The sequence below is a fragment of the Hyla sarda genome, chromosome 3 (assembly GCF_029499605.1).
Source record: "Hyla sarda isolate aHylSar1 chromosome 3, aHylSar1.hap1, whole genome shotgun sequence".
In the NCBI taxonomy this organism is placed as follows: Eukaryota; Metazoa; Chordata; class Amphibia; order Anura; family Hylidae; genus Hyla; species Hyla sarda.
The window spans coordinates 374,384,164-374,411,053 of NC_079191.1; the positions used below are offsets into that span (position 1 = coordinate 374,384,164).

At 44.5% G+C, this 26,890-nt stretch overlaps 2 protein-coding genes across 9 annotated transcripts in view; one reads left to right on the forward strand and one right to left on the reverse strand.

Annotated features, from left to right (window-relative positions):
* The window catches only part of PLCB4 (phospholipase C beta 4), a 326,117-nt gene that overhangs the window by 234,932 nt on the left and 64,295 nt on the right, over nt 1–26,890 (forward strand). For all 4 annotated transcript variants that reach the window (XM_056567843.1, XM_056567845.1, XM_056567846.1 and 1 more), the window contains exons 18-21: nt 15,066–15,156; nt 18,512–18,607; nt 23,732–23,832; nt 25,998–26,036. In XM_056567843.1, coding sequence (XP_056423818.1) covers nt 15,066–15,156; nt 18,512–18,607; nt 23,732–23,832; nt 25,998–26,036 — 327 coding nt within the window. The remainder of the gene's footprint in view (nt 1–15,065; nt 15,157–18,511; nt 18,608–23,731; nt 23,833–25,997; nt 26,037–26,890) is intronic.
* The window catches only part of LOC130362803 (uncharacterized), a 205,392-nt gene continuing 203,636 nt past the window's right edge, over nt 25,135–26,890 (reverse strand). For all 5 annotated transcript variants that reach the window (XM_056567850.1, XM_056567851.1, XM_056567853.1 and 2 more), the window contains one exon: nt 25,135–26,010. In XM_056567850.1, the coding sequence (XP_056423825.1) occupies nt 25,912–26,010 (99 nt within the window). In that variant the 3' untranslated portion in view covers nt 25,135–25,911. The remainder of the gene's footprint in view (nt 26,011–26,890) is intronic.

Below are 26,890 nucleotides of genomic sequence, written 5' to 3' on the forward strand. Positions count from 1 at the left end.
GTTTTTCAAACCAAAATTGGACATCAAGTCTTGTGAAGATTCTGATACTTACCTACAACTAATGCCACGTTTTGGAGAATCGTATTCCGCAGAGTATGCACATTTTAACCATGTATATGATACAGAAGGACAGAATTATCAGAGTGTAGGTGGGTGAGGAGGGGGAGGTGATTTTAGTAGATCATGGCAAAAAATAGGTGTCACTTTAGAAAGTTACAGGCTTAATGTAAAATATATGTAGCTTGTAATATGTAATATATATGATACCTTGCCTTAACCTCTAATGCAATGGTACCCACCTTTTTTTTGCCAAAGTACCCCTTGGCAGGCCATTTCCAAAAATTGAACACCTCATATTATTGGCATGTTGGTAATTAATATTGTTGCTGTTATTTCAAATGTATAGCATTTGCTTTACTCAATATCCTCTCCCTATCTCCCCAGGCCCCCTGCTCCTCTCCCTATCTCCCCAGGTCCCCTGCTCGTCTCCCTATCTCCCCAGGCCTCCTGCTCCTCTCCCTATCTCCCCAGGCCTCCTGCTCCTCTCCCTATCTCCCCAGGCCTCCTGCTCCTCTCCCTATCTCCCCAGGCCTCCTGCTCCTCTCCCTATCTCCCCAGGCCACCTGCTCCTCTTCCTATCTCCCCAGGCCCCCTGCTCCTCTCCCTATCTCCCCAGGCCCCCTGCTCCTCTCCCTATCTCCCCAGTCCCCCTGCTCCTCTTCCTATCTCCCCAGGCCCCCTGCTCCTCTCCCTATCTCCCCAGGCCCCCTGCTCCTCTCCCTATCTCCCCAGTCCCCCTGCTCCTCTCCCTATCTCCCCAGGCCCCCTGCTCCTCTCCCTATCTCCCCAGGCCCCCTGCTCCTCTCCCTATCTCCCCAGGCCCCCTGCTCCTCTCCCTATCTCCCCAGGTCCCCTGCTCCTCTCCCTATCTCCCCAGGCCCCCTGCTCCTCTCCCTATCTCCCCAGGTCCCCTGCTCCTCTTCCTATCTCCCCAGGCCCCCTGCTCCTCTCCCTATCTCCCCAGGTCCCCTGCTCCTCTCCCTATCTCCCCAGGCCCCCTGCTCCTCTCCCTATCTCCCCAGGCCCCCTGCTCCTCTCCCTATCTCCCCAGGTCCACTGCTCCTCTCCCTATCTCCCCAGGCCCCCTGCTCCTCTCCCTATCTCCCCAGGTCCCCTGCTCCTCTCCCTATCTCCCCAGGCCCCCTGCTCCTCTCCCTACCTCCCCAGGTCTCCTTCTCCTCTCCCTACCTCCCCAGGCCCCCTGCTCCTCTCCCTATCTCCCCAGGCCCCCTGCTCCTCTCCCTACCTCCCCAGGTCTCCTTCTCCTCTCCCTACCTCCCCAGGCCCCCTGACTCACAGGCGGCGTCTTCTCTGATCGGAGTCATTTTTCCTTTTCTTTACTATCTGGCCTAGACTGCATCAAGATTTCTCCTCGGAACCTGACAGACAAATATTTTAGCCTCTTTTCTCCTGAACAGTGCCCACCTCTTTACAAACTCCACATGAGTCTTTAAAAGGAACCTGTCATTACTTTAAAGTGGTACTCTGGTGGAAAACTTTTTTTTTTTTTTTTTTTTAATCAACTGGTGCCAGAAAGTTAAACAGATTTGTAAATTACTTCTATTGAAAAAAATCTTAATCCTTCCAGTACTTATTAGCTGCTGAATACTACAGAGGAAATTATTTTCTTTTTGGAACACAGTGCTCTCTGCTGAATCACGAGCACAGTGCTCTCTGCTGACATCTCTGTCCATTTTAGGAACTGACCAGAGCAGCATATGTTTGCTATGAGGATTTTCTCCTACTCTTGACAGTTCTTAAAATGGACAGAGATGTCAGCAGAGAACACTGTGCTTGTGATGTCAGCAGAGAGCTCTGTGTTCCAAAAAGAATATAATTTCCTCTTTAGTATTCAGCAGTATTCAGTACTGGAAGGATTAAGATTTTTTTAATAGAAGTAATTTACAAATCTGTTTAACTTTCTGGCACCAGTTGATTTAAAAAAAAAATAAAGTTTTTCACCTGAGTACCCCTTTAATGCTTCCAAAACTCCAAATCATGGGGCCAGTCCCTAGCAGCTTCTCCCCTGATCTGATTGATAGATCTCTACAAGTGTGGGTAACGGGAGATATCTATTAATCTAGGCTGCGGGGCAGGCAGAAGGCACCAGCCTGAATACTTGTTCAGGCAGAATGAGAGTGATGTCAGAATCTCTTTAAGACTGAAACAACAAATCAATAAAATTAATAATAATCGATAAGGAAAATCATTGTCAACCATTTTCATCATAAATTAGCCAGTTAATTAGTTGGTCTGCTTGCCTGCACTGTACTTGTGACAGGTGGGAAGTTAAGGGTGTATGGAGAGGGCTTGGGATGCGAGCACCTGCGGGCTTTCAGCAGTTGGGGTAGCTGCTAATAGCTGGTGGGGAGCATTCTCTGCTGTAGGCTTTTAGCCATTATGATGTTGCTGTTAAAGTTGACAGTGGCATCTAAATGGCCATTACAACGACATTGATTGTGCAGGGTTCGGATCCGTTTTCATAGCAGCCTGAGGCCTTAGCTGGGTCTATGTACGTACCTACGGCATTGATATATATGAGCAATTGAATGATTAGCCAACTAATTGATCATCAAAATAATAGTTAGCTACATCCCTGGTTCCCTTTAAGATGGCCGTACATTTTAGATATTATACTGGGTGAAAGATGGAAGAGGCATATGGAAGGTCAGCATGCCAGTCCTTTGTTTCTGTTGGAGATAATCCTATGCCATAGAAGTCCATTGTCTGTCTATTCCCTTCTTCTCATTGACAAAAATGTGCACTTGCCTGAGCCAAGCTAAAATGATTATTGTGGATTTGGGAAAAATGTATGGGCTGTTGGCTGAATGTATGGACAGCTTAAAGGGGTACTCCAGTGGAAAACAATTTATTTTAAATCAACTGGTGCCAGAAAGTTATACAGATTTGTAATTGACTTTTTATTAAAAAATGTAATCCTTCCAGTACTTATCAGCTGCTGTATACTACAGAGGAAGTTCTTTTCATTTTGAATTTATTTTTTGTCTGTCCACAGTGCTCTCTGCTGACACCTCTGTTCATGTCAGGAACTGTCCAGAGTAGGAGCAAATCCCCATAGCAAACCTATCCTGCTCTGGACAGTTCCTGACACGAACAGAGGTGTCAGCAGAGACCACTGTGGACAGACAGAAAAGAAATTCAAAAAGAAAAGAGCTTCGTCTGGAACATGCAGCAGCTGATAAGTACTGGAAGGGTTAAGATTTTTTAATAGAAGTCATTTATAAATCTGTTTAACTTTCTGGCACCAGTGGATTTTAAATAAATAGTTTTCCACCGGAGTACCTCTTTAAGCCCATGGGACATTCGTGTACCGCAGGCACTGGTTAGGAAGGGTTATAAGGCTCCTGGTTTGGGAAGGTCCAAATGAAACAGTAGTCTCTAATTTAATGTTTTGTGTAACATTTAAGACATCAATATATCACAGCAAAAAGATCAGAGTCCATCAAGTTGAACTTATATCCCTACTGTCTTCCTACTGTGTTGATCCAGAGGAAGGCAAAAAATAAACCCTTGTGAGGCTGATGCCAATTGCCCAGAGGAAAAAATCCTTCCCACTTCCAACAGGGTAATCCGAATAAATCCCTGGATCAATGTTTTATCCCCATAAATCTAGTATATATAACTATAACTTGTAATATTATATTTAATAGACTACATGGCCTTGTTCATTTGCACTATAGAAGGCTTTAGGGTGATCTTTTGTTCAGTAAAATAACTCCATTCAAATTCTGTGTTTTGAAGTTTTCATTACAGTAGAACTTTGAAATTGTGGTTATTGTAAAACTGACAATAGAGATAACTTGAGAGCCTAGTTTACTCATGTTAATTTGTGCATATCCTGTAGATTTCCTCTTAAAGGGGTACTCCAGTGGAAAACTTTTTTTTTTAAATCAACTGGTGCGGGAAAGTTAAACAGATTTGTAAATGACTTCTATTAAAAAATCTTAATCCTTCCAGTACTTATTAGCTGCTGAATACTACAGAGGAAATTCTCTTCTTTTTGGAACACAGAGCTCACCAGCACAGTGCTCTCTGCTGACATCTCTGTCCATTTTAGGAACTGACCAGAGCAGCATATGTTTGCTAGGGGGATATTCTCCTACTCTGGACAGTTCTTAAAATGGACAGAGATGTCAGCAGAGAGCACTGTGCTCCTGATGTCAGCAGAGAGCTCTGTATTCCAAAAAGAAAATAATTTCCTCTTTAGTATTCAGTAGCTAATAAGTACTGTAAGGATTAAGATTTTTTAATAGAAGTAATTTACAAATCTGTTTAACTTTCTGGCACCAGTTGATTTAAAAAAATAAAATAAAATAAAAGTTTTTCACCGGAGTACCCCTTTAAAGTTATTTACTTTCTCCATTGTTTGTTATGTGGTTACACCTTATTTGTCCACTAGTTCATGTCTGTTCTAAACACTGGTGTTGCTTCTATTGATTGCATCATGCCTTGAGCATAGCCTTGATGATTTTATTATGTGAGCACTGACCTGGAGTTGGACTTTTTGCTGGTGTTTGGGCATATCTCCCAATATTCCTTAAATGGGCACTGTCTCTTTTAAAAACTTTTGATTGGTCGCGATCTGAGTGTCTGGAACTAGTCGGCAGAAGAGCATGCTAAGCGAGACAAACTTACAGTGTAATCTATGGGATTGTCTCAGTCAGCTGCACTTTTCTCCGGGCTCGTTCTAACACAACGATCAAAACTTTTAACATGTCTCTAGGACAAGTCAAAAATGTTTTTAAAGCGACAGGTACACTTTAAAGGAGTACTCCACTGCTCGGCGTTTGGAAAAAACAGTTCCGAATGCTTAAGCCGGGGCGGGAACTCGTGATGTCATAGCTCCGCCCCCCCATGATGTCATGCCTGCCCCCTCAATGCACGTCTACGGGAGGGGCGTGACAGCCATCATGCCCCCTCCCATAGAATTGCATTGAGGGAGCAGGCGTGACATCATGAGGGGGCGGGGCTATGATGTCGCTAGTTCCCGGCTCCAGCTCCAGCATTCGAAACGCTGAGCAGTGGAGTACTCCTTTAACCCATAAAATCCTAAGGTTACACTTGGAAGCATCCAGGCTATTTGGGCCTTGTTCCTCTATGGTTTTTATGGACTTCTGACCAGTGTCCTCAGTCTGGTAGACCACATCTGATTATTTGCAGTTGTGAGGATGCCAGGACATTGGGTGGTATGCCTGGGATGTGGCATCACTTGCATTCTTCTTGTGTTGCTGATCTGTTCCCTACACAGTAAAGCACAGTATGTCTTCAATGCTTCTATTTCTTTTTTTTTTTCCTGTTAAAATAATGAAATTATTTTTATTTTATAAAAAGTGTTATTGTGATCAAGTCACCAGACATGACCCTTCCCAGACCTGCTTGAATTTATGGTCAAGGAGAGTTTGAGACCTGGAGTGAATTAGTCATTTTAGCATTGCATAAACTGTACATGTCCAAGATTTGGTCCCCATTCACATTATGAAAATACTTTTCGTCATGGGTATATAATACTACTAAATTCAGGCGCATTGCACATTGTGCCCGGGCTGTAGCCATAGACTTTAGAATACCAAACATGACTTTACACCTCTAAACTAATGAATTTAGGAATTTTTTATAGAAATATAAATTTTACTAAATCACTAATAAAAAAAACAACAATACAAAGAACACACGACCCCTAACCCCCCCCCAGCCATTCAACCAAATCAGTACTAGTTATTCCTACACCAGATATCAATACATTACTACCTATATCAATTACAATATCCTCAATTGCACCAAACTCCACTGTCTTACCCCAAAAAATCATATTACAATTCTAAAGTACAATATTGCTGATATTGCTTCTCTTCAAACACCTTGATGTGTGTTTTTCATGCATTCTCAAGAGGTTAAATATAGTTAAAAGGGTACTCCGGTGGGAAAAAAAAGGTTTCAAATCAACTGGTGGCAGAAAGTTAAACAGATTTGTAAATTACTTCTATTTGAAAAGCTTAATCCTTGTAAAGAAGTAATTTACAAATCTGTTCAACTTTCTGGCACCAGTTGATTTGAAAACTTTTGTTTTCCACAGGAGTACCCCTTTACCTTGTGGTTATCGTTGGTCTGTTTTACGCTGAATTCCATTTTATATGAAACAGAACCCATGATGCCTAAGGGGACCCAACAGTCTCTCACATATTAATGGCACTACTACAACTACTACTACTATTTATGGCATGTAATAGTGTGGAAATTCCCCAAATGTTGCATCAGTCTGGTTACAGAACACCTTTAAACATGCAGTACCTACAATATATGTGTACAGGGGTACTCTCCTGGAAAACATTTTTCTTTTTTTTTATCAACTGGTTCCAAAAAATTAAACAGATTTTTAAATTACTTCTAATTAAAAATCTTAATCCTTCCAGTACTTATCAGCTGCTGTATACTACAGAGGAAGTTCTTTTATTTTTTTTAAATTTCCTTTTTTGTTTGACCACAGTGCTCTCTGCTGACACCTCTGTCCATTTAGGAACTGTCCGGAGCAGGAGAGGTTTGCTATGGGGATTTGCTTCTACTCTGGACAGTTCCTAAAATGGACAGAGGCGTCAACAGAGAGCACTGTGGTCAGGCAGAAATGAAAATGTAAAAAGAAAAGAGCTTCCTCTGGAACATGCAGCAGCTGATAAGTACTGGAAGGGTTAAGATTTTTAAATAGAAGTAATTTACAAATCTGTTTAACTTTCTGGCACCAGTTGATTAAAAAAAAGAAATGTTTTCAGGGGAGTACCCCTTTAATCCTGAAGGCACATATAAAACGTAGTCATGGCCATAAATGTTGGCACCCCTGAAATTTTTCTAGAAAATGAAGTATTTCTCACAGAAAAGGATTGCAGTAACACATGTTTTGCTATACACATGTTTATTCCCTTTGTGTGTATTGGAACTAAACCAAAAAAGGGAGTAAAAAAAGCAAATTGGACATAACGTCACCAAACTCCAAAAATGGGCAGGACAAAATTATTGGGACCCTTTCAAAATTGTGGAAAAATAAGATTGTTTCAAGCATGTGATGCTCCTTTAAACTCACCTAGGACAAGTAACAGGTGTGGGCAATATAAAATCACACCTAAAAGCAGATAAAAAGGAGAGAAGTTCACTTAGTCTTTGCATTGTGTGTCTGTGCATGCCACACTAAGCATGGACAACAGAAAGAGGAGAAGAACTGTCTGAGGACTTGAGAACCAAAATTTTGGAAAAATATCAACAATCTCAGGGTTACAAGTCCATCTCCAGAGATCTAGATTTGCCTTTGTCCACATTGCGCAACATTATCCATCGACATTTAATTGAAATGAAACCCTATGGCAGGAGACCCAGGAGGACCCCACTGCTGACACAGAGACATAAAAAAGCAAGACTACATTTTGCCAAAATGAACTTGAGTAAGCCAAAATCCTTCTGGGAAAATGTCTTGTGGACAGATGAGACCAAGATAGAGCTTTTTGGTAAAGCACATCATTCTACTGTTTACCGAAAACGGAATGAGGCTTACAAAGAAAAGAAGACAGTACCTACAGTGAAATATGGTGGAGGTTCAATGATGTTTGGGGTTGTTTTGCTGCCTCTGGCACTGGGTGCCTTGAATGTGTACAAGGCATCATGAAATATGAGGATTACCAGTGGATTTTGGGTTGCACTGTACAGCCCAGTGTCAGAAAGCTGGGTTTGCATTTGAGATCTTGGGTCTTCCAGCAGGACAATGACCCCAAACATACGTCAAAAAGCCCCCAGAAATGGATGGCAACAAAGTGCTGGAGAGTTCTGAAGTGGCAGCAATGAGTCCAGATCTAAATCCCATTGAACACCTGTGAAGAGATCTTAAAATGATTGTTGGGAAAAGGGTGTGCAACCAAATTAAATTAAGTTAATTATTAAAATACTCGCATAGACCTTACTACACAGTACATGTGGATATGTATGCGAGTTCTTGAATCTACAGATCCTGGAATTTTGACAAGAGGTGTAGCTGGGGGGCATAAGCCCTTTCATATTTGAAAAATTAAATAAAATGAATGGCCAGTATAGTTACCCTCCTCTCACCTGGATCTTCTTCAGCTGTGGGCACCACTGTAGTGGTTCTGACAAGGTCCAGCATAGTGTGAGGCTATGTATACAGTGTGAGGCTATGTATACAACATTCAGGAGCTCGACCACTTTCATGGGGGGTTTTATCTGGGGTGTGATTTTGATATGAGGGTCTGAATAAAATTAGGGGTTTTGGTCTGAGGTTAGATATTAACATAGATGTCGGGTCTGGGGTGTGATTGTTACGCCGAGCGCTCCGGGTTCCCGCTCCTCCCCGGAGCGCTCGCTTCACCTCCTCCGCTGCAGCGCCCCGGTCACGTCCTCTGACCCGGGGCGCTGCGATCCTGCTGCTAGCCGGGATGCGATTCGCGATGCGGGTAGCGCCCGCTCGCGATGCGCACCCCGGCTCTCCTACCTGACTCGCTCCCCGTCTGTTCTGTCCCGGCGCGCGCGGCCCCGCTCCCTAGGGCGCGCGCGCGCCGGGTCTCTGCGATTTAAAGGGCCACTGCGCCGCTGATTGGCGCAGTAGTTCCAATTAGAGTTATCACCTGTGCACTCCCTATATTACCTCACTTCCCTTGCACTCCCTTGCCGGATCTTGTTGCCTTAGTGCCAGTGAAAGCGTTCCTTGTGTGTCCCTTGCCAGTGTTTCCAGACCTTCTGCCGTTGCCCCTGACTACGATCCTTGCTGCCTGCCCCGACCTTCTGCTACGTCCGACCTTGCTTCTGCCTACTCCCTTGTACCGCGCCTATCTTCAGCAGCCAGAGAGGTGAGCCGTTGCTAGTGGATACGACCTGGTCACTACCGCCGCAGCAAGACCATCCCGCTTTGCGGCGGGCTCTGGTGAAAACCAGTAGTGGCTTAGAACCGGTCCACTAGCACGGTCCACGCCTATCCCTCTCTGGCACAGAGGGTCCACTACCTGCCAGCCGGCATCGTGACAGTAGATCCGGCCATGGATCCCGCTGAAGTTCCTCTGCCAGTTGTCGCTGACCTCACCACGGTGGTCGCCCAGCAGTCACAACAGATTGCGCAACAAGGCCAACAGCTGTCTCAACTGACCGTTATGCTACAACAGTTGCTACCACAGCTTCAGCAGTCATCTCCTCCGCCAGCTCCTGCACCTCCTCCGCAGCGAGTGGCCGCTCCTGGGATACGCTTATCCTTGCCGGATAAGTTTGATGGGGACTCTAAGTTTTGCCGTGGCTTCCTTTCCCAATGTTCCCTGCATCTGGAGATGATGTCGGACCTGTTTCCCACTGAAAGGTCTAAGGTGGCTTTCGTAGTCAGTCTTCTGTCCGGAAAAGCCCTGTCATGGGCCACACCGCTCTGGGACCGCAATGACCCCGTCACTGCCTCAGTACACTCCTTCTTCTCGGAAATCCGAAGTGTCTTTGAGGAACCTGCCCGAGCCTCTTCTGCTGAGACTGCCCTGTTGAACCTGGTCCAGGGTAATTCTTCCGTTGGCGAGTATGCCGTACAATTCCGTACACTTGCTTCAGAATTGTCCTGGAATAATGAGGCCCTCTGCGCGACCTTCAAAAAAGGCCTATCCAGCAACATTAAAGATGTTCTGGCCGCACGAGAAATTCCTGCTAATCTACATGAACTTATTCACCTAGCCACTCGCATTGACATGCGTTTTTCTGAAAGGCGTCAGGAACTCCGCCAAGATATGGACTCTGTTCGCACGAGGCGTTTCGTCTCCTCGGCTCCTCTCTCCTCTGGTCCCCTGCAATCTGTTCCTGTGCCTCCCGCCGTGGAGGCTATGCAGGTCGACCGGTCTCGCCTGACACCTCAAGAGAGGACACGACGCCGTATGGAGAACCTCTGCCTGTACTGTGCTAGTACCGAACACTTCCTGAGGGATTGTCCTATCCGTCCTCCCCGCCTGGAAAGACGTACGCTGACTCCGCACAAAGGTGAGACAGTCCTTGATGTCTACTCTGCTTCTCCACGTCTTACTGTGCCTGTGCGGATGTCTGCTTCTGCCTTCTCCTTCTCTACAGTGGCCTTCTTGGACTCTGGTTCTGCAGGAAATTTTATTTTGGCCTCTCTCGTCAACAGGTTCAACATCCCAGTGACCAGTCTCGCCAGACCCCTCTACATCAATTGTGTAAATAATGAAAGATTGGACTGTACCATACGTTTCCGCACGGAGCCCCTTCTTATGAGCATCGGATCTCATCATGAGAGGATTGAACTTTTGGTCCTCCCCAATTGCACCTCGGAGATTCTCCTTGGACTTCCCTGGCTTCAACTTCATTCCCCAACCCTGGATTGGTCCACTGGGGAGATCAAGAGTTGGGGGTCCTCTTGTTCCAAGAACTGTCTAAAACCGGTTCCCAGTAACCCTTGCCGTAACTCTGTGGTTCCTCCAGTAACCGGTCTCCCCAAGGCCTATATGGACTTCGCGGATGTTTTCTGCAAAAAACAAGCTGAGACTCTACCTCCTCACAGGCCTTATGATTGCCCTATCGACCTCCTCCCGGGTACTACTCCACCCCGGGGCAGAATTTATCCTCTCTCTGCCCCAGAGACTCTTGCCATGTCCGAATACGTCCAGGAGAATCTAAAAAGGGGCTTTATCCGTAAATCCTCCTCTCCTGCCGGAGCCGGATTTTTCTTTGTCTCCAAAAAAGATGGCTCCCTACGTCCTTGCATTGACTACCGCGGTCTTAATAAAATCACGGTTAAGAACCGCTACCCCTTACCCCTCATCTCTGAACTCTTTGATCGCCTCCAAGGTGCCCACATCTTCACTAAATTGGACTTAAGAGGCGCCTATAACCTCATCCGCATCAGAGAGGGGGACGAGTGGAAAACGGCATTTAACACCAGAGATGGACACTTTGAGTATCTGGTCATGCCCTTTGGACTGTGCAATGCCCCTGCCGTCTTCCAAGACTTTGTCAATGAAATTTTTCGTGATCTATTATACTCCTGTGTTGTGGTATATCTGGACGATATCCTAATTTTTTCTGCCAATCTAGAGGAACACCGCCGGCATGTCCGTATGGTTCTTCAGAGACTTCGTGACAACCAACTCTATGCCAAAATTGAGAAATGTCTGTTTGAATGCCAATCTCTTCCTTTTCTAGGATATTTGGTCTCTGGCCAGGGACTACAGATGGATCCAGACAAACTCTCTGCCGTCTTAAATTGGCCACGCCCCTCCGGACTCCGTGCTATCCAACGCTTTTTGGGGTTCGCCAATTATTACAGGCAATTTATTCCACATTTTTCTACCATTGTGGCTCCTATCGTGGCTTTAACCAAGAAAAATGCTGATCCCAAGTCCTGGCCTCCTCAAGCAGAAGACTCCTTTAAACAACTCAAGTCTGCCTTTTCTTCGGCTCCCGTGCTCTCCAGACCTGACCCTTCCAAACCCTTCCTATTGGAGGTTGATGCCTCCTCAGTAGGAGCTGGAGCTGTTCTTCTACAAAAAAATCCTTCCGGGCATGCTGTCACTTGTGGTTTTTTCTCTAGGACCTTCTCTCCAGCGGAGAGGAACTACTCCATCGGGGATCGAGAACTTCTAGCCATTAAATTAGCACTTGAGGAATGGAGGCATCTGCTGGAGGGATCAAGATTTCCTGTTATTATCTACACCGACCACAAGAACCTCTCCTACCTCCAGTCGGCCCAACGGCTGAATCCTCGCCAGGCCCGGTGGTCTCTGTTCTTTGCCCGATTTAATTTTGAGATTCACTTTCGTCCTGCCGATAAGAACATTAGAGCCGATGCTCTCTCTCGTTCCTCGGATGCCTCAGAAGTTGATCTCCCTCCGCAACACATCATTCCACCTGACTGCCTGATCTCCACTTCTCCTGCCTCCATCAGACAGACTCCTCCAGGAAAGACCTTTGTTTCTCCACGCCAACGCCTCGGAATCCTCAAATGGGGTCACTCCTCCCATCTCGCAGGTCATGCGGGCATCAAGAAATCTGTGCAACTCATCTCCCGCTTCTATTGGTGGCCAACTCTGGAGACGGATGTTGGGGACTTTGTGCGAGCCTGCACTATCTGTGCCCGGGATAAGACTCCTCGCCAGAAGCCCGCTGGTTTTCTTCATCCTCTGCCTGTCCCCGAACAGCCTTGGTCTCTGATTGGTATGGATTTTATTACTGATTTACCCCCTTCCCGTGGCAACACCGTTATTTGGGTGGTCGTTGATCGATTCTCCAAAATGGCACATTTCATTCCTCTTCCTGGTCTTCCTTCTGCGCCTCAGTTGGCTAAACAATTTTTTGTACACATTTTTCGTCTTCACGAGTTGCCTACGCAGATTGTCTCGGATAGAGGGGTCCAATTCGTGTCTAAATTCTGGAGAGCTCTCTGTAAACAACTCAAGATTAAATTAAATTTTTCCTCTGCATATCATCCCCAGTCCAATGGACAAGTAGAAAGAATTAACCAGATCCTGGGTGATTATTTGCGACATTTTGTTTCCTCCCGCCAGGATGACTGGGCAGATCTCCTTCCATGGGCCGAATTCTCGTATAACTTCAGGGTCTCTGAATCTTCCTCCAAATCCCCATTTTTCGTGGTGTACGGCCGTCACCCTCTTCCCCCCCTCCCTACCCCCTTGCCCTCTGGTCTGCCCGCTGTGGATGAAATTTCTCGTGACCTTTCCATTATATGGAGAGAGACCCAAAATTCTCTCTTACAGGCTTCTTCACGCATGAAGAGGTTCGCGGATAAGAAAAGAAGAGCTCCCCCCGTTTTTTCCCCTGGAGACAAGGTATGGCTCTCCGCTAAATATGTCCGCTTCCGTGTCCCTAGCTACAAGTTGGGACCACGCTATCTTGGTCCTTTCAAAATTCTGTGTCAAATTAATCCTGTCTCTTATAAACTTCTTCTTCCTCCTTCTCTTCGTATCCCTAATGCCTTTCACGTCTCTCTTCTCAAACCACTCATCCTCAACCGTTTTTCTCCCAAATCTGTTCCTCCCACTCCTGTTTCCGGCTCCTCGGACGTCTTCTCGGTCAAGGAGATTTTGGCTGCCAAAAAGGTCAGAGGAAAAAATTTTTTTTTAGTAGACTGGGAGGGTTGTGGTCCTGAAGAGAGATCCTGGGAACCTGAGGACAACATCCTTGACAAAAGTCTGCTCCTCAGGTTCTCAGGCTCCAAGAAGAGGGGGAGACCCAAGGGGGGGGGTACTGTTACGCCGAGCGCTCCGGGTTCCCGCTCCTCCCCGGAGCGCTCGCTTCACCTCCTCCGCTGCAGCGCCCCGGTCACGTCCTCTGACCCGGGGCGCTGCGATCCTGCTGCTAGCCGGGATGCGATTCGCGATGCGGGTAGCGCCCGCTCGCGATGCGCACCCCGGCTCTCCTACCTGACTCGCTCCCCGTCTGTTCTGTCCCGGCGCGCGCGGCCCCGCTCCCTAGGGCGCGCGCGCGCCGGGTCTCTGCGATTTAAAGGGCCACTGCGCCGCTGATTGGCGCAGTAGTTCCAATTAGAGTTATCACCTGTGCACTCCCTATATTACCTCACTTCCCTTGCACTCCCTTGCCGGATCTTGTTGCCTTAGTGCCAGTGAAAGCGTTCCTTGTGTGTCCCTTGCCAGTGTTTCCAGACCTTCTGCCGTTGCCCCTGACTACGATCCTTGCTGCCTGCCCCGACCTTCTGCTACGTCCGACCTTGCTTCTGCCTACTCCCTTGTACCGCGCCTATCTTCAGCAGCCAGAGAGGTGAGCCGTTGCTAGTGGATACGACCTGGTCACTACCGCCGCAGCAAGACCATCCCGCTTTGCGGCGGGCTCTGGTGAAAACCAGTAGTGGCTTAGAACCGGTCCACTAGCACGGTCCACGCCTATCCCTCTCTGGCACAGAGGGTCCACTACCTGCCAGCCGGCATCGTGACAGTGATATTATTATAGAATCTTGTCTGGGGTCTATAAATAAATATAAAGGTCTGGTCTGGGGTCTGCTATTAATACAGGGGTTATGAATATATGTAGGAGTCTGGTCTGAGTACTGTTAATCATTTAGAAGTCTGTTCAGGGGTCTGATATTAATATAGAGATTTGATCTAAGGTGTGACATGTATATAGGGGTTTGGACTGGGAAATTACATTAATGTAGAGTACTGGTCTGAGGTAAAATATTTATAATCCTATATATCCTATAATAATATAGGACTTTAATCTTCTGGTCTAGAGTGTGATCTGGTCTGGGTTCTAAAATAAATATTCTGAATATATATTTGGGTTCTGGTCTGGGGTCTTATTAATTGTGATCATTAAGACTTGATCTGGGGTCTGATATTTTTTTAAATCTGATTTAGAGGGTCTGAATTTGTTGAATTCTTTGGTCTAAATTCTAATGAAGTTGGGTGTAGAAATACTATGTATGTGTACCGTATAGAGTAGAGTTTATGCGGGTAATATAGCAGCACTGTTTATTTGTTACTGTCAGTCCAAATTGTAACGGCAGTCCTCCTTGTGTACACCCTTTAACACTTTATTTTCATGTATCTTTGCTGTACAACTCCTAAAATGTGTATATATACTTTAAAAGTTATTTTACGTCTTACTCGAGACAACATAAGTTCATAAAAATAGGGTAAACACTGTATCTTTGCTCTGGGTAAAGAAAACTATAGCTATAGCTCTGTAGATTAGCGGTTAATGGGTTAAGTGAGTCAGATATTGTAAATGAAAAGGATGTCTGTGACCAGCCTTATCCACAGTCACATAAAGGAGACACAAAGTCATTTCGCCAGTCTATGAGGTAGATATGTAGCAATGTATGCTGTAGGACAATAAGATGCAGCCGCATCCCCACTGTATGAAGAGCTCTGCACGCCTGCATGTTTTGCACTTTTGTAAATGACCTTTTTTGTGTGTGACCCAAAAGACAACCAGACTAATGGCATCTTTGGCATATTTTTCATGATCTCATTATGCAGCTGGATCCAGGGAGACCGCTACCTTCTCCAAATGACCTGAAAAGAAAAATTCTTATTAAAAACAAGCGTCTGAAGCCAGAAGTGGAAAAAAGTAAGTCTTCATATATAAGTTATAACAATTATTCCTTATTTATATATTATAATATATATAAAGAATATAGAAAATGTATATATATAAATACCAGTCCTCAGGAACACTGGGGATGTGTAGATATAAGTAGGAAAAGAGAGATGGTGAATCTATTGTAATTTAATGTTAGTATAAAGATGAGTGGCCAATCACTCTGCAGGGCCCTTGCAGAGATAAATTGGTAAAAATACAGATATAAAATAATTAATTATAAAACAAAACAAATAAAAAATGCACCAATAATGTTCACTAAAGGGATTAGCAAGGTGTCTCTTTGGTGGCGGTTGATATATCCAGAGATGTCCAATATTATATAGGAAACTCACAGTTCTGTGTGGGAAAATCGCAGTTTAATATTGGAAAATCGCAGTTCTATATAGGGAATTCACAGTTCAGTATTGGATGGACTCCTGTGAGGTCCAGTGATACAAATTACAATAGCAGTTGTAATAATAGTTGTAGCAATTGTAGCAGCAGTTGTAGCAGCTTTGTAATACAAAGTGTCAGTGCACAGCACCACTCACCCTCCATTCCTGGTAGATAGCGATCTCGGCAGATAACGGTCTCGGCAGGCAGCAATACTCACGGGTAGCGATCTCAGCAGACCGCGGTGACCTGGGGATGATGCGAGCTGTCTGTAGTGCCGGTCTGGATGTCGCCTGGGTGAGTGGTTCTCCGGTGGGCTGTCGGTATCCTGGGCTGGCACGGAGAGGCGTCCGGCCTGAAGATATCCAGGAAGTTCGCCGTCCGGGGCTGTGAGTGGAGTGCTGGAAGCAGCTGCGTGTCTGAATGATGCGCCAGCTGCGCGCATGTTGCGGTGGTCTCAATTCTGAGTACATAGAACTGTGATTTTCCAATATAGAACTGCAATTTTCCCACACATTAATAATATTGGACATCTCTGGATATATCAACTGCCACCAAAGACGTTGCTAATCCTTTTATTGAACATTATTGGTGCATTTTTTATTTGTTTTGTTTTATAATTAATTATTTTATATCTGTATTTTTACCAATTTATCTCTGCAAGGGCCCTGCAGAGTGATTGGCCACTCATCTTTATACTAACATTAAATGAAATTACAATAGATTCACCATCTCTCTCTCTTTTCCTACTTATATCTACACAGCCCCAGTGTTCTTGAGGACTGGTATTTATATATATACATTTTCTATACTTGATTAGGCCTGATTGGGTGAGGGCAATACCTTTAACCTCGAACACTTATTTCTCTCCTATCTCTAAGTGAGCTACACATCCTACCATTTATTTTATATAAAGAATTGTTACATAAATTTAATCAGTCCCTGTTAAGAGTAGAACAGGTCCTTGGTGGGACTTGAACCTAGGACTCCAGTAGTGCAAGCCAATGCTGCTAACCACTGAGCCAGCATGCCACCTATTGTTATTTATTCCTTCGCACACAGTTCTCTAATACTTTAGTATATTAACCCTGGGTACCGGAAGCAAATGGTACGCTGTTATTCATTGCAGCTTTAGAAAACATCTACTAAACATTGACTAAGAATCAATAATAAACTAATAACTACTCATGATGCCTCTAGTAATGCTATTAAATGTATATTCAAATGTAGTATTAGGAGGTATAGTGGGGGTTTTACTGTAAAGACAAGTGCATTTTCTTCTTACCGTATATACTCGAGTATAAGCCGAGTTTTTCAGCACAATTTTTTGTGCTGAAAACGCCCCTCTTGGCTTATACTCGAGTGAACTCTCCGCCTGTCAATCCCTTCGGCCATCGGCTGTCCGGGCATGCTGGGAGTTGTAGTTTTGAAAGATCTGGAGGTCCGCAGGTTGAAGACCACTGCGGCCTTTGTCATCATCCAGACCCCCCTTTAGTTTTCTACTCACCTCCCCTCGGTGGGAAGGAAGGGGGAGCTGGCCCGGGCCATCTATGCTGCAGGGACCGTCCGGTGGGGAGGGTTAGTCGTTCCGGGCTGTCCATCTTCACCAGAAGGCCCTCTTCTTCGCTCCGAGCCGGCCCCGGACTAGTGACGTTGCCTTGACGACGACGCACAGGAACGTCCCAGCGCAGCAGACGTCCGTGATGTCCCTGAGCATGAACGTCCTTGTGCGTCGTCGTCAAGGCAAAGTCACTAGTCCGGGGCCGGCCCGGAGAGGAGAAGAGGGCCTCCCGGTGAAGATGGACAGCCCGGAACGACTAACCCTCCCCACTGGACGGTCCCTGCAGCATAGATGGCCCGGACCAGCTCACCCTTCCTTCTCACTGAGGGGAGGTGAGTAGAAAACTAAAGGGGGGGGGGGTCTGGATGATGATGAAGGCCGCAGTGGTCTTCAACCTGTGGACCTCCAGATGTTTCAAAACTACAACTCCCAGCATGCCCGGACAGCTGATGGCTGTCTGGACATGCTGGGAGTTGTAGTTTTGCAACATCCGGAGGTCCGCAGGTTGAAGACCACTGATGAAGGGATTGACAGGCGGTGATGATGAAGGGGGTGGTGGTGATGTTGACGAGGGTGATGATGACGGGGGTGATGATGACGGGGGTGTTGATGATGGGGGTCTGGATGATGACGGGGGTCTGGATGATGACATGGAGGGGATGATGTATTTCCCACCCTAGGCTTATAGTCGAGTCAATAACTTTTCCTGGGTTTTTGGGGTGAAATTAGGGGCCTCGGCTTATATTCTGGTCAGCTTATACTCGAGTATATACGGTATATTTAATTTAAAATACTGTTTCTTTTACTGTATGTTATTCTCCGAACCTGTAAAATATGGAATTGAATGTTTTTTTGTTTTGTTTTTTTTAGAAAACCCATTTTCAAATATCCTATTAGGGAATTATAAGTTGATAGGGGGGATCATTTAGGCCTTTCCTATAGCCAACCGAGAGAGCAGCAACAAATAGGGTCTCTCATTTTGGAGGACATGTCTGTACATTACATGCCCCCTGTGATCAGCACTATATACAGGATGTGCATGTTTACGTGTCTGAGATAGGGAAATAAAATGTTATGCCTATTTAAGTGCATGGAGTGATTAAAAGTTGCTGCACTACAGTTAAAATGGCTGCACCACAGTTAAAAGCAATAAGAAATATATAATGACATGGATAATAGGAAAAGAGTGAATCTACCCAAAGCTTAAAGAATGGCTTTTGTGTTTTATCACCATTGACCTTCTACATAAGATGAAGGGTGTGTAGATGCAAACTCCATTATATTTTCTGTTCTTGCATCTGCTTTAGTGTTTGTTCGTAAACTACTTGCTGGATCACTACATAACTATATATATAAATATATGTATATACTTGTCATCTTTGTCAACAGAACAACTGGAGGCTTTGAAAAGTATGATGGAGGCGGGGGAGACAGTGGCACCTGTCAGCATCCTTGAAGATGACATTGAGGAAGAAACTGAAAATGGTATTTATGCTTAAATATATTGTATGGAAATGGACTTTTTTGCCTTAACATTGTGCAACTTTAATTAGTATTAAGGGCCGACATTAATAAAGTAGGAGTACTTTATAGTTATGAAAACACCATACATTAATATGGCAAACGAGGACAAATTTAAAAAAAATGTCAAGTGCTGACTTATCACTAGAAGAAAAGCCTCCTTTGGAATTGTTAATATAGCCACTATCTTAAATTGTTATACTGGGCGTACTCACAAAATGGCTCATAAACAATTAAAAAAAAATGTTCACCCCCCCCCAATGACAACCATGTACATGCAGCGTGGGACACTGCAGTCAAACACTGGCCTCAGGAGTCATGTACAGTGGTCCCTCAACATACGATGGTAATCGGTTCCAAATGAACCATCGTTTGTTGAAACCATTGTATGTTGAGGGATCCGTGCAATGGAAAGAATAGGAAGTTATACTCACCTGTCCCCTCCGCTCTGGACCCGTCACCGCTGCCCTGGATGTCGCCCTCCATCGCTATCGCCGCATCCCCAGGGTGTCCCTGACGCTCCGGACATCTCTGCTTCCCCCGGGATCCTCGCTCTCCGTCGCCGCCATCACTTCACTACACACTCCGCTCCTATTGGATGACGGGAAGGCGTGCGTAACGACGTGATGATGACAAAGGTGAGCGCCGGCCATGCAGGGGATCCCGAAGAGGATGGTCCGGAGCCCTGAGGAAATGTAAATGATAATCACCGCAGCACACGGGGCACTGTACACAGCTACCAGCGGCAGCTGAAGCAGTCAGCGCTGCCGGATAGCCGTTTATGCGATGGCCCCAACATACAAAAGCATCGGATGTTGATGCTGCCTTCAACATGCAATGGCCTCTGAGAGGCCAACGCATGTTAAAATTATCGTAGGGTCACTGTATTAGGGACAGAAACCCCTTTAATTTTCATCTAGCATGTTGGGAGAGGATATGGGTAGAGTCATGACCACCAGGCTGCAAGGCCACGTTTTACATATCAAATAAAGGGGGTCGATTGAACAAGCATTGGTATATGCAAACCTGTTCCCAACATGGTGCACTTTATTTCAAGTGTAAACGAACGCACAGGCCCAATGGTTTTCATATCAGTGGGTCATTGTTCTTAACAAAGTCACATGGTTTATAAGGTTTAAAAATGACAAATGTCCACCCAATTTAACCTATAAAGTTCTTGAGAAAAGGGTCTCCTCAGGGGGCAGCCAAATGTATGTTAAAGGGGACAAGATGGAGTTTAGGGCTCGTTCACATTACCGTCTGCCCCCATAAATAAATGCCCGTTATCAATCTGTTTGATAATTTTTCAAACGGTTTGCAAATGGCTTTAAAATAATCCTATTGATGTCAATTGGATATTTTTTTTACAATCCTTTAACCCTTACAATCCTTTCATCCTTTCCTTTCACCCATTTGCCCCTGTTTGCTTCCTGTTCAATTTTTTTTTTTTTTAGGGGGAAAAGACGTTGCATGCAGTATTTTTTGTCCTGTCAAAAATAACGGAATAGAAATGGATATTGTAAATTTAACATTGAAGTCTATGGGTAACGGATTGAAAACAGATCAGCCTTTAATGTCTCCGTTTGCACCCTTTTCCAATCTGTTTTTGATCCGTTATTACTTCTGAGCATGCTCGGAAGAGGTGTGAGGAACCACGAAGTAGCCAGACAATAATAAAAATGGAAAATAAAAACTGATGCAACAGGATGCCCCTTCATGGCATCCTTTTGCATCAGTTTGCAACCGTTTGTTAGGGTGCATTCACACCACGTTTTTGCAATACAGTTCCCGTATCAGGTTTTTTATGAAAAACGGATTCCTCAAAACCTGACTAAACTGTATCAAAAGGTGTATGCAAATTTCAACCCATATACAGTTAAAAACCATATACGGTTTAAAAATTATGTCCCGTTGCATCCGTTTTGTAAGTAAAAAACTTATAAGTTTTTAACTTTTCACTCGATTATGAATAAAGTTTCACTTGTTTGATTGAAGTTCCAAGAAAAAAAACTGTGCAAAGTCAAAAACCGTATGGTGAAAACCAGATGGAACCGTACGCACATACTGTTCTGTACGGTTCCCATTGACTCCCATGTTTAAAAAAAAACGTATACGGTTTAATACAGTTTTTCACCTGGACCAAAAAACGTGGTAGACTACAGTTTTGGGTACGGGAAAAAAGCTGACAAAACCGTACAGGATGCAAAATGGACACAACCTGATGCGTCTTTTGGCATACGGTTTTCAATGGAGAGTCAATGCATACAGTTTTCAATACGCACATTGACAACGTATACGGGAACTGTATTGCAAAAACATGGTGTGAATGCACCCTTAGTATTTATTTATTTATTTTTTTTTTAAATCAGGTAAATTTTTATTGAACTTTTTCCAATAACAACACACAACAACAAAAAAAAACAAAAACAAAACAAAAACAATAATACATACAAAAATCCCCACCTCCCACTCCCACCCACTTCCCACCCGCGTGTCTTCTCTTCATAAAAAGCAATAAACAGCTTTCGGTATGAACAGTGCAGTACCATACATAAACATGTTAACATACAAATACGCAATGCGTCTGAAACGCCAAACTAAGGCATCGGCAACGGACTATTCAGAGAGCAAATAGACAATTGAAGCGTATAGGAGACATCAGTATACCAAACCGACTAGGTCCACCCCCAACAAATACTCAAAAACAGTCAAACATAAAGTAGAGAAGTAAAGGTCAGCACACATACAAGCACAGAAGAGGAATAGGATAAAACAAGGATGTTCATACATCAGTGAGACCCTCCCCCAACACTTCCCAGCAATATATCCATGTGAGTTCTTCTAAGATACGTGGAAGGCAGGCCCGGGGTATCAATCCACGGTCCCCATATTGATTCAAATTTAGAAATAGCCTTCCTCTTATGATACACACCCTTTTCCAGCCTGATAATATGATTAAGCTTAGTAATGAGTTCAGCGATAGTAGGAGGAACAGGACGCAACCAGTGTTGAGCAATTAACTTGCGGGCTTGGTATAAAATCCGACTAATACCAAGATACAATCCACTATCCTCATCCAACCCATCTAAGTAGCCCAATATACATGTTAGAGCCGTCAAGGACAGCGGACAATTGTACACTCTCTGGATCAGTTGTCCCACATCATTCCAAAATCGACCAAGACGGGTACATTCCCACATAACATGTAACAGATGAGCATCTGGCAGAGAGCAGCGGGGACAGCAGGAATCCGGGCAAACACCGATTTTATGCAAAAATGCAGGGGTACGGTATACCCTATGTAGCAAAAATATTTGGGACACCCTATGAGCTTCCGAAACTGCTAAACGTGGGGTCAGTGATCAAATCTGTTCCCACTGCTCTCCCGACAGAGGTCCAACATCCACCTCCCACCTGTCCTTTATATTTAAAGGGTAAGCCACATGATATGAGGATAGTAAGGCCTGGTAACGTATAGATATCACACCCTTAGTCGACGTACTGGAAAATAGGCCATTCACCTGAGCAGAGGTACCAACCGTCAAATCACAAGCCCGAGCCTGCGTGTCTAGAGCATGTCTAAGTTGTAGGTAACGGTAAAAATATGACTGCGGTAAGCCAAATTCCTCCTGCAGTTGGGCAAATGACTTCAGGGTCGGCCCTTCATATAATTGTGAACGATATAATATCCCATGAGCAACCCATCCCTGGGAATCTGGTAAGGAACTAAGTTCAGAAAGGTCAGGGTTGTACCACAACAGTGAATATGTGACAAATAAAGGATAGTTCAGAAGTGATCGAAATTTCGACCACACTTTACGGATAAGAAGAAAGGTCGGGGGAAAGTCAGGAGGACGAGTTTGTGCTGCCATCTCTAGTAGATAGATAGGGGTAACCTTCCCAATACGTCTAGAAACCAAGTCCCCCGTACATCCCATAGTAGCATACTGTGCCCAGCCCTTAAGTTGCTGAATCTGGGATGCTATAAAATAAATCCAAGGACTAGAAATGGACAAACCCCCTGCCTCCTTACCACGCTGCAATGTTTCCAGACGCACCCTGGCCTCCTTCCCATTCCAGATGAGCTCCCTATACAAAGTTTGAATTCGAATGAAATGCTTCATAGGAATCCAAACCGGAGTATTATGTAGAATATATAGAAACTGGGGCATAAGAACCATTTTAACTAAATTCGATCTACCAGCCATAGACAAGGATGCACCCTTAGTATGGTCCATTTAATATCAATGACGGTAGAATAGTGGGACAAGAGAGAACGGCCGTGTGAACCTAGCCTTAGAGGCTCTAACTATATCCCCATCTGTATAGTGTCTAAATACTTTTTGTCATGCATCACAATTCCGTGGAGTTGGAGCCCAAATCCTGGTGCTGAAGCTATTGTAAATCTGGGCTAGTATTTATTGTTAATGATGCATATTACATATCACTGGTTCATGGCGAGAAAGACAAAGAGGAGTGTATTAAAATCAATTAGATTCCAGCTTTAAAGGGGTATTCCGGGCAAAAATATTTTATCCCCTATCCAAAGGATAGGGAATAAGGTGTCTGATCGCGGGGGGTCACGCCCCCTCCCATAGACATGAATGGAGGGGGCGTGGCCTGACATCACGTTTCCAAAACTAGAGATGCAGTCCCCACATACAATGCGGGGGCTGCAGGGAGATCGCGAGGGGTGTCAGCAGCGGGCCCCCAGCAATCACACACCTTATCCCCTATCCTCTGGATAGGGGATAAAGGGGAAGATTTATAAAAACCTGTCAAGCGGAAAAGTTTCCCAGTTGCCCATAGCAACCAATCAGATCGCTTCTTTCATTTTTAACAAGGCCTCTGTAAAATGAAAGAAGTGATCTGATTGGTTGCTATGGGCAACTGGGCAAATTTTCCTTTGCACAGGTTTTGATAAATCTCCCCCAAAATGTCTTTGCCCGGAATATCCCTTTATTTTTTCAGATGACTTTTTAAAAATGAAAGTTGAATCTGAGGGGCTGCGATGGTGCCTGCTCCGCTGTTCGGCTGAACATTAACAAACCTGGACCCAGATGATCAATCTTTGCTTTTTCTTCCCAGCTGATCAGGAGGAGGAGGCCCACCCCGAATACAAGTTTGGAAGTGAGCTCTCCGCGGACGACCTGAGCCAGAAAGAGGTGGCCGCAATAAGCGGGAAAAAGGTAATGGCCACTTTTTATTGTTGTTATTATAGTACAGTAATACAGATAAAACCTGCTTATTGCTCAGTAACGTTCTAAGACTTTTTTTTATTTTTTTTCTGTCATGGCTGTATAGGGAATTAGAGTAATAAGGTTAGGATTCCCTTTCCCCATACGGTCTGTTCACACTTGAGAGATTCAGCAAGGAAATTTTCCTCACTAAATTCCTCTGTGGATCCGCAATCTTCTGCATGGAGCCGAAATTGTCCGGAATCGGTGATTATTACCGTGGACATAAGTGCTGTCCCAATGTCCAATGGAGCTTTCCTAGCAGATTCCAGCAGAGGATTGTTCAGCGTGTGAACTGAACACTTCAAAAGCCATTGAAATCAATGGGCAAGTGGTGCAAGTCAGAATCTGCTCAGAATTTCCACACGGAAATTATGCAGGGAATCTCCTTAAAGGGGTACTCCGGTGGAAAACTTTTTTTTTTTTTTATCAACTGGTGCCAGAAAGTTAAACAGATTTGTAAATCACCTTAAGCCACTAGAAAGGGAGAGAGCACACCGTGCAGCTAAACATGCAGACATACGATACCGCTGGTGTACACTGGCAGCCTCCGGACCCGATAAGTAACAACACAGCACCTGCGGGGTGCACACACTAGATAAAGTATCAAACAATACAGTGAAAAGAGGTAGCGTGCACTCACCGCGGGTAAACAGCTGCAGGCCCGAGGTCCGGGATCACCGCCTCCAGGCCGGAAGAAGGACGTTCCTACGTCCGAAACACCCGGCGTAGCCTCTGAGCGCCCCTTACCGTCTCCGTCTATGTCGTGGTGATCCCGGACCTCGGGCCTGCAGCTGTTTACCCGCGGTGAGTGCACGCTACCTCTTTTCACTGTAAGATTTGTAAATTACTTCTATCAAAAAATCTTAATCCTTCCAGTACTTATTAGCTGCTGAATACTACAGAGGAAATGATTTTCTTTTTGGAACACAGAGCTCTCTGCTGACATCACGACCACATTGCTCTCTGCTGACATCTCTGTCCATTTTAGAAACTGACCAGAGCAGCATATGTTTGCTATGGGGATTTTCTCCTACTCCTACAGTTCTTAAAATGGACAGAGATGTCAGCAGAGAGCACTGTGCTTGTCATTCAGAAGAGAGCTCTGTGTTGCAAAAAGAAAATAATTTCCTCTGTAGTATTCAGCAGCTGATAAGCACTGGAAGGATTAAGATTTTTTAATAGAAGTAATTTACAAATCTGTTTAACTTTCTGGCACCAGTTGATTTAAAAAAGTACCCCTTTAAGCTATGTTCACACTGCGGAATATTTACAGAATGTTCACCCAGAAAACATGGGTGGACATACAGCAAATACCGGGCGCCGGCGGAAAATGCCGGCACTAGGTCCGCTCAGGGGTGAACCGTCAGTGCATTTCCCAGTGGATTCCACCAAAAGAATGAACATATCAATTCTTTCAATGAAAGCCGGAATCAGAATTTCTGTGGCAAATTTTTTATGCCGAATTTTGCTTGAAAATTCTGCCGTGTGAACATGACCTTAGGGTATGTTCACATAGCAGTATGTCCACCTGGAAAATACTCGGGCGGACATTTTACAGGCACTAGCAGAGTCCGCAGAAAGAATTAACATGTCAATTCTTTCTGCGGAGGCTGGATTCAGAATTTCCGTGGCACTGTACAGAAGAATTCCATTGAAACAATTTCTGCGTGGAATTTTACAGGCAGAGTTTCCCAGAGCAGCAGGCGCCGCCGGCATTAGAATCTCAGGAGCCTGCACAATCACTATTGAAAGCAATTCAACCCGCACAGAATTTTGACAAAATAATGAACATGTTTATTTTTTTTTTTGTCAGAAATTCTGCAGCAGAAATTCATTAGCAACAACCATGGATAGTTTCCAAGTTTCCAAAATTTTAGATCTTAAATGTAGCAGAAGATTTTTAAATATTTATTTCATTTTGTGTATAATAAAAGTTATATTTTAAAGTTAAATCAATTGATTAAAATAGGTAAACAAGAAAAGATCTTTTTAGTTACAATAAAATTTGCACATGTATCACTGCGTCAGTCAATAACTCATTGTGTCCTCAGGGAGTCTCTTCTTTTCTAGCAGGGCATATCTGTAACATTTCTGTGTTCTTTTTTTCTTTTTAGGTAGTCGAAGATCCTGAACAAGAAAACAATAACAAAAAGGTGAGAATACAGTATATATCAAAGGCATCACAAGAGGCCTGGACACTGCAAATCGTATTGACTGATTAAAGATGAATTATTAAATTACATATTATTTATTAACGGGGTATTCTGGTGGAAAACATTTTTTTTTTAAATCAACTGGTGCCAGGAAGTTAAACAGATTTGTAAATTACTTCTATTTAAAAATCTTAATCAATCCTTCCAGTACGTATCAGCTGCTGTATACTACAAATGAAGTTCTTTTCTATTTTAATTTCTTTTCAGTCTGACCACAGTGCTCTCTGCTGACACCTCTGTCCATGTCAGGAACTGTCCAGAGTAGGAGAAAATCCCCATAGCAAACCTATGCTGCTCTGGACTGTTCCTGACATGGAAAGAGGTGTCAGCAGAGAGCACTGTGGTCAGACTGAAAAGAAATTAAAAAAGAAAAGAGCTTCATTTGTAGTATACAGCAGCTGATAAGTAAGCTGTTAAGATTTTTAATTAGACGTAATTTACAAATCTGTTTAACTTTCTGGCACCAGTTAATTAAAAAATATATATATTTCCACCGGAGTACCCCTTTAAGGGTAGAGTCTCACACGGCATATTTCACTCTGCAAGAAATCTGCTGGACGGCTCGTGACAGCTTGTGACGGGAGCTTGTGACGTCATAGAACCACCCCCTCCCAACGTCCCGCCCCGCCCCCTCAATGCAAGTCTATGGGAGGGGGCGTGAGGGGGCGGTGCTATGACGTCACAAGCCCCTGGCTCCAGCGTTCGGAAGGGGGCGGGGCTGTGAAGATACAAGCTCCCGACACTGGCTCCAGCGTTCGGAACTGTTTGTTCCAAAGCTGAGCAGTGGAGTACCC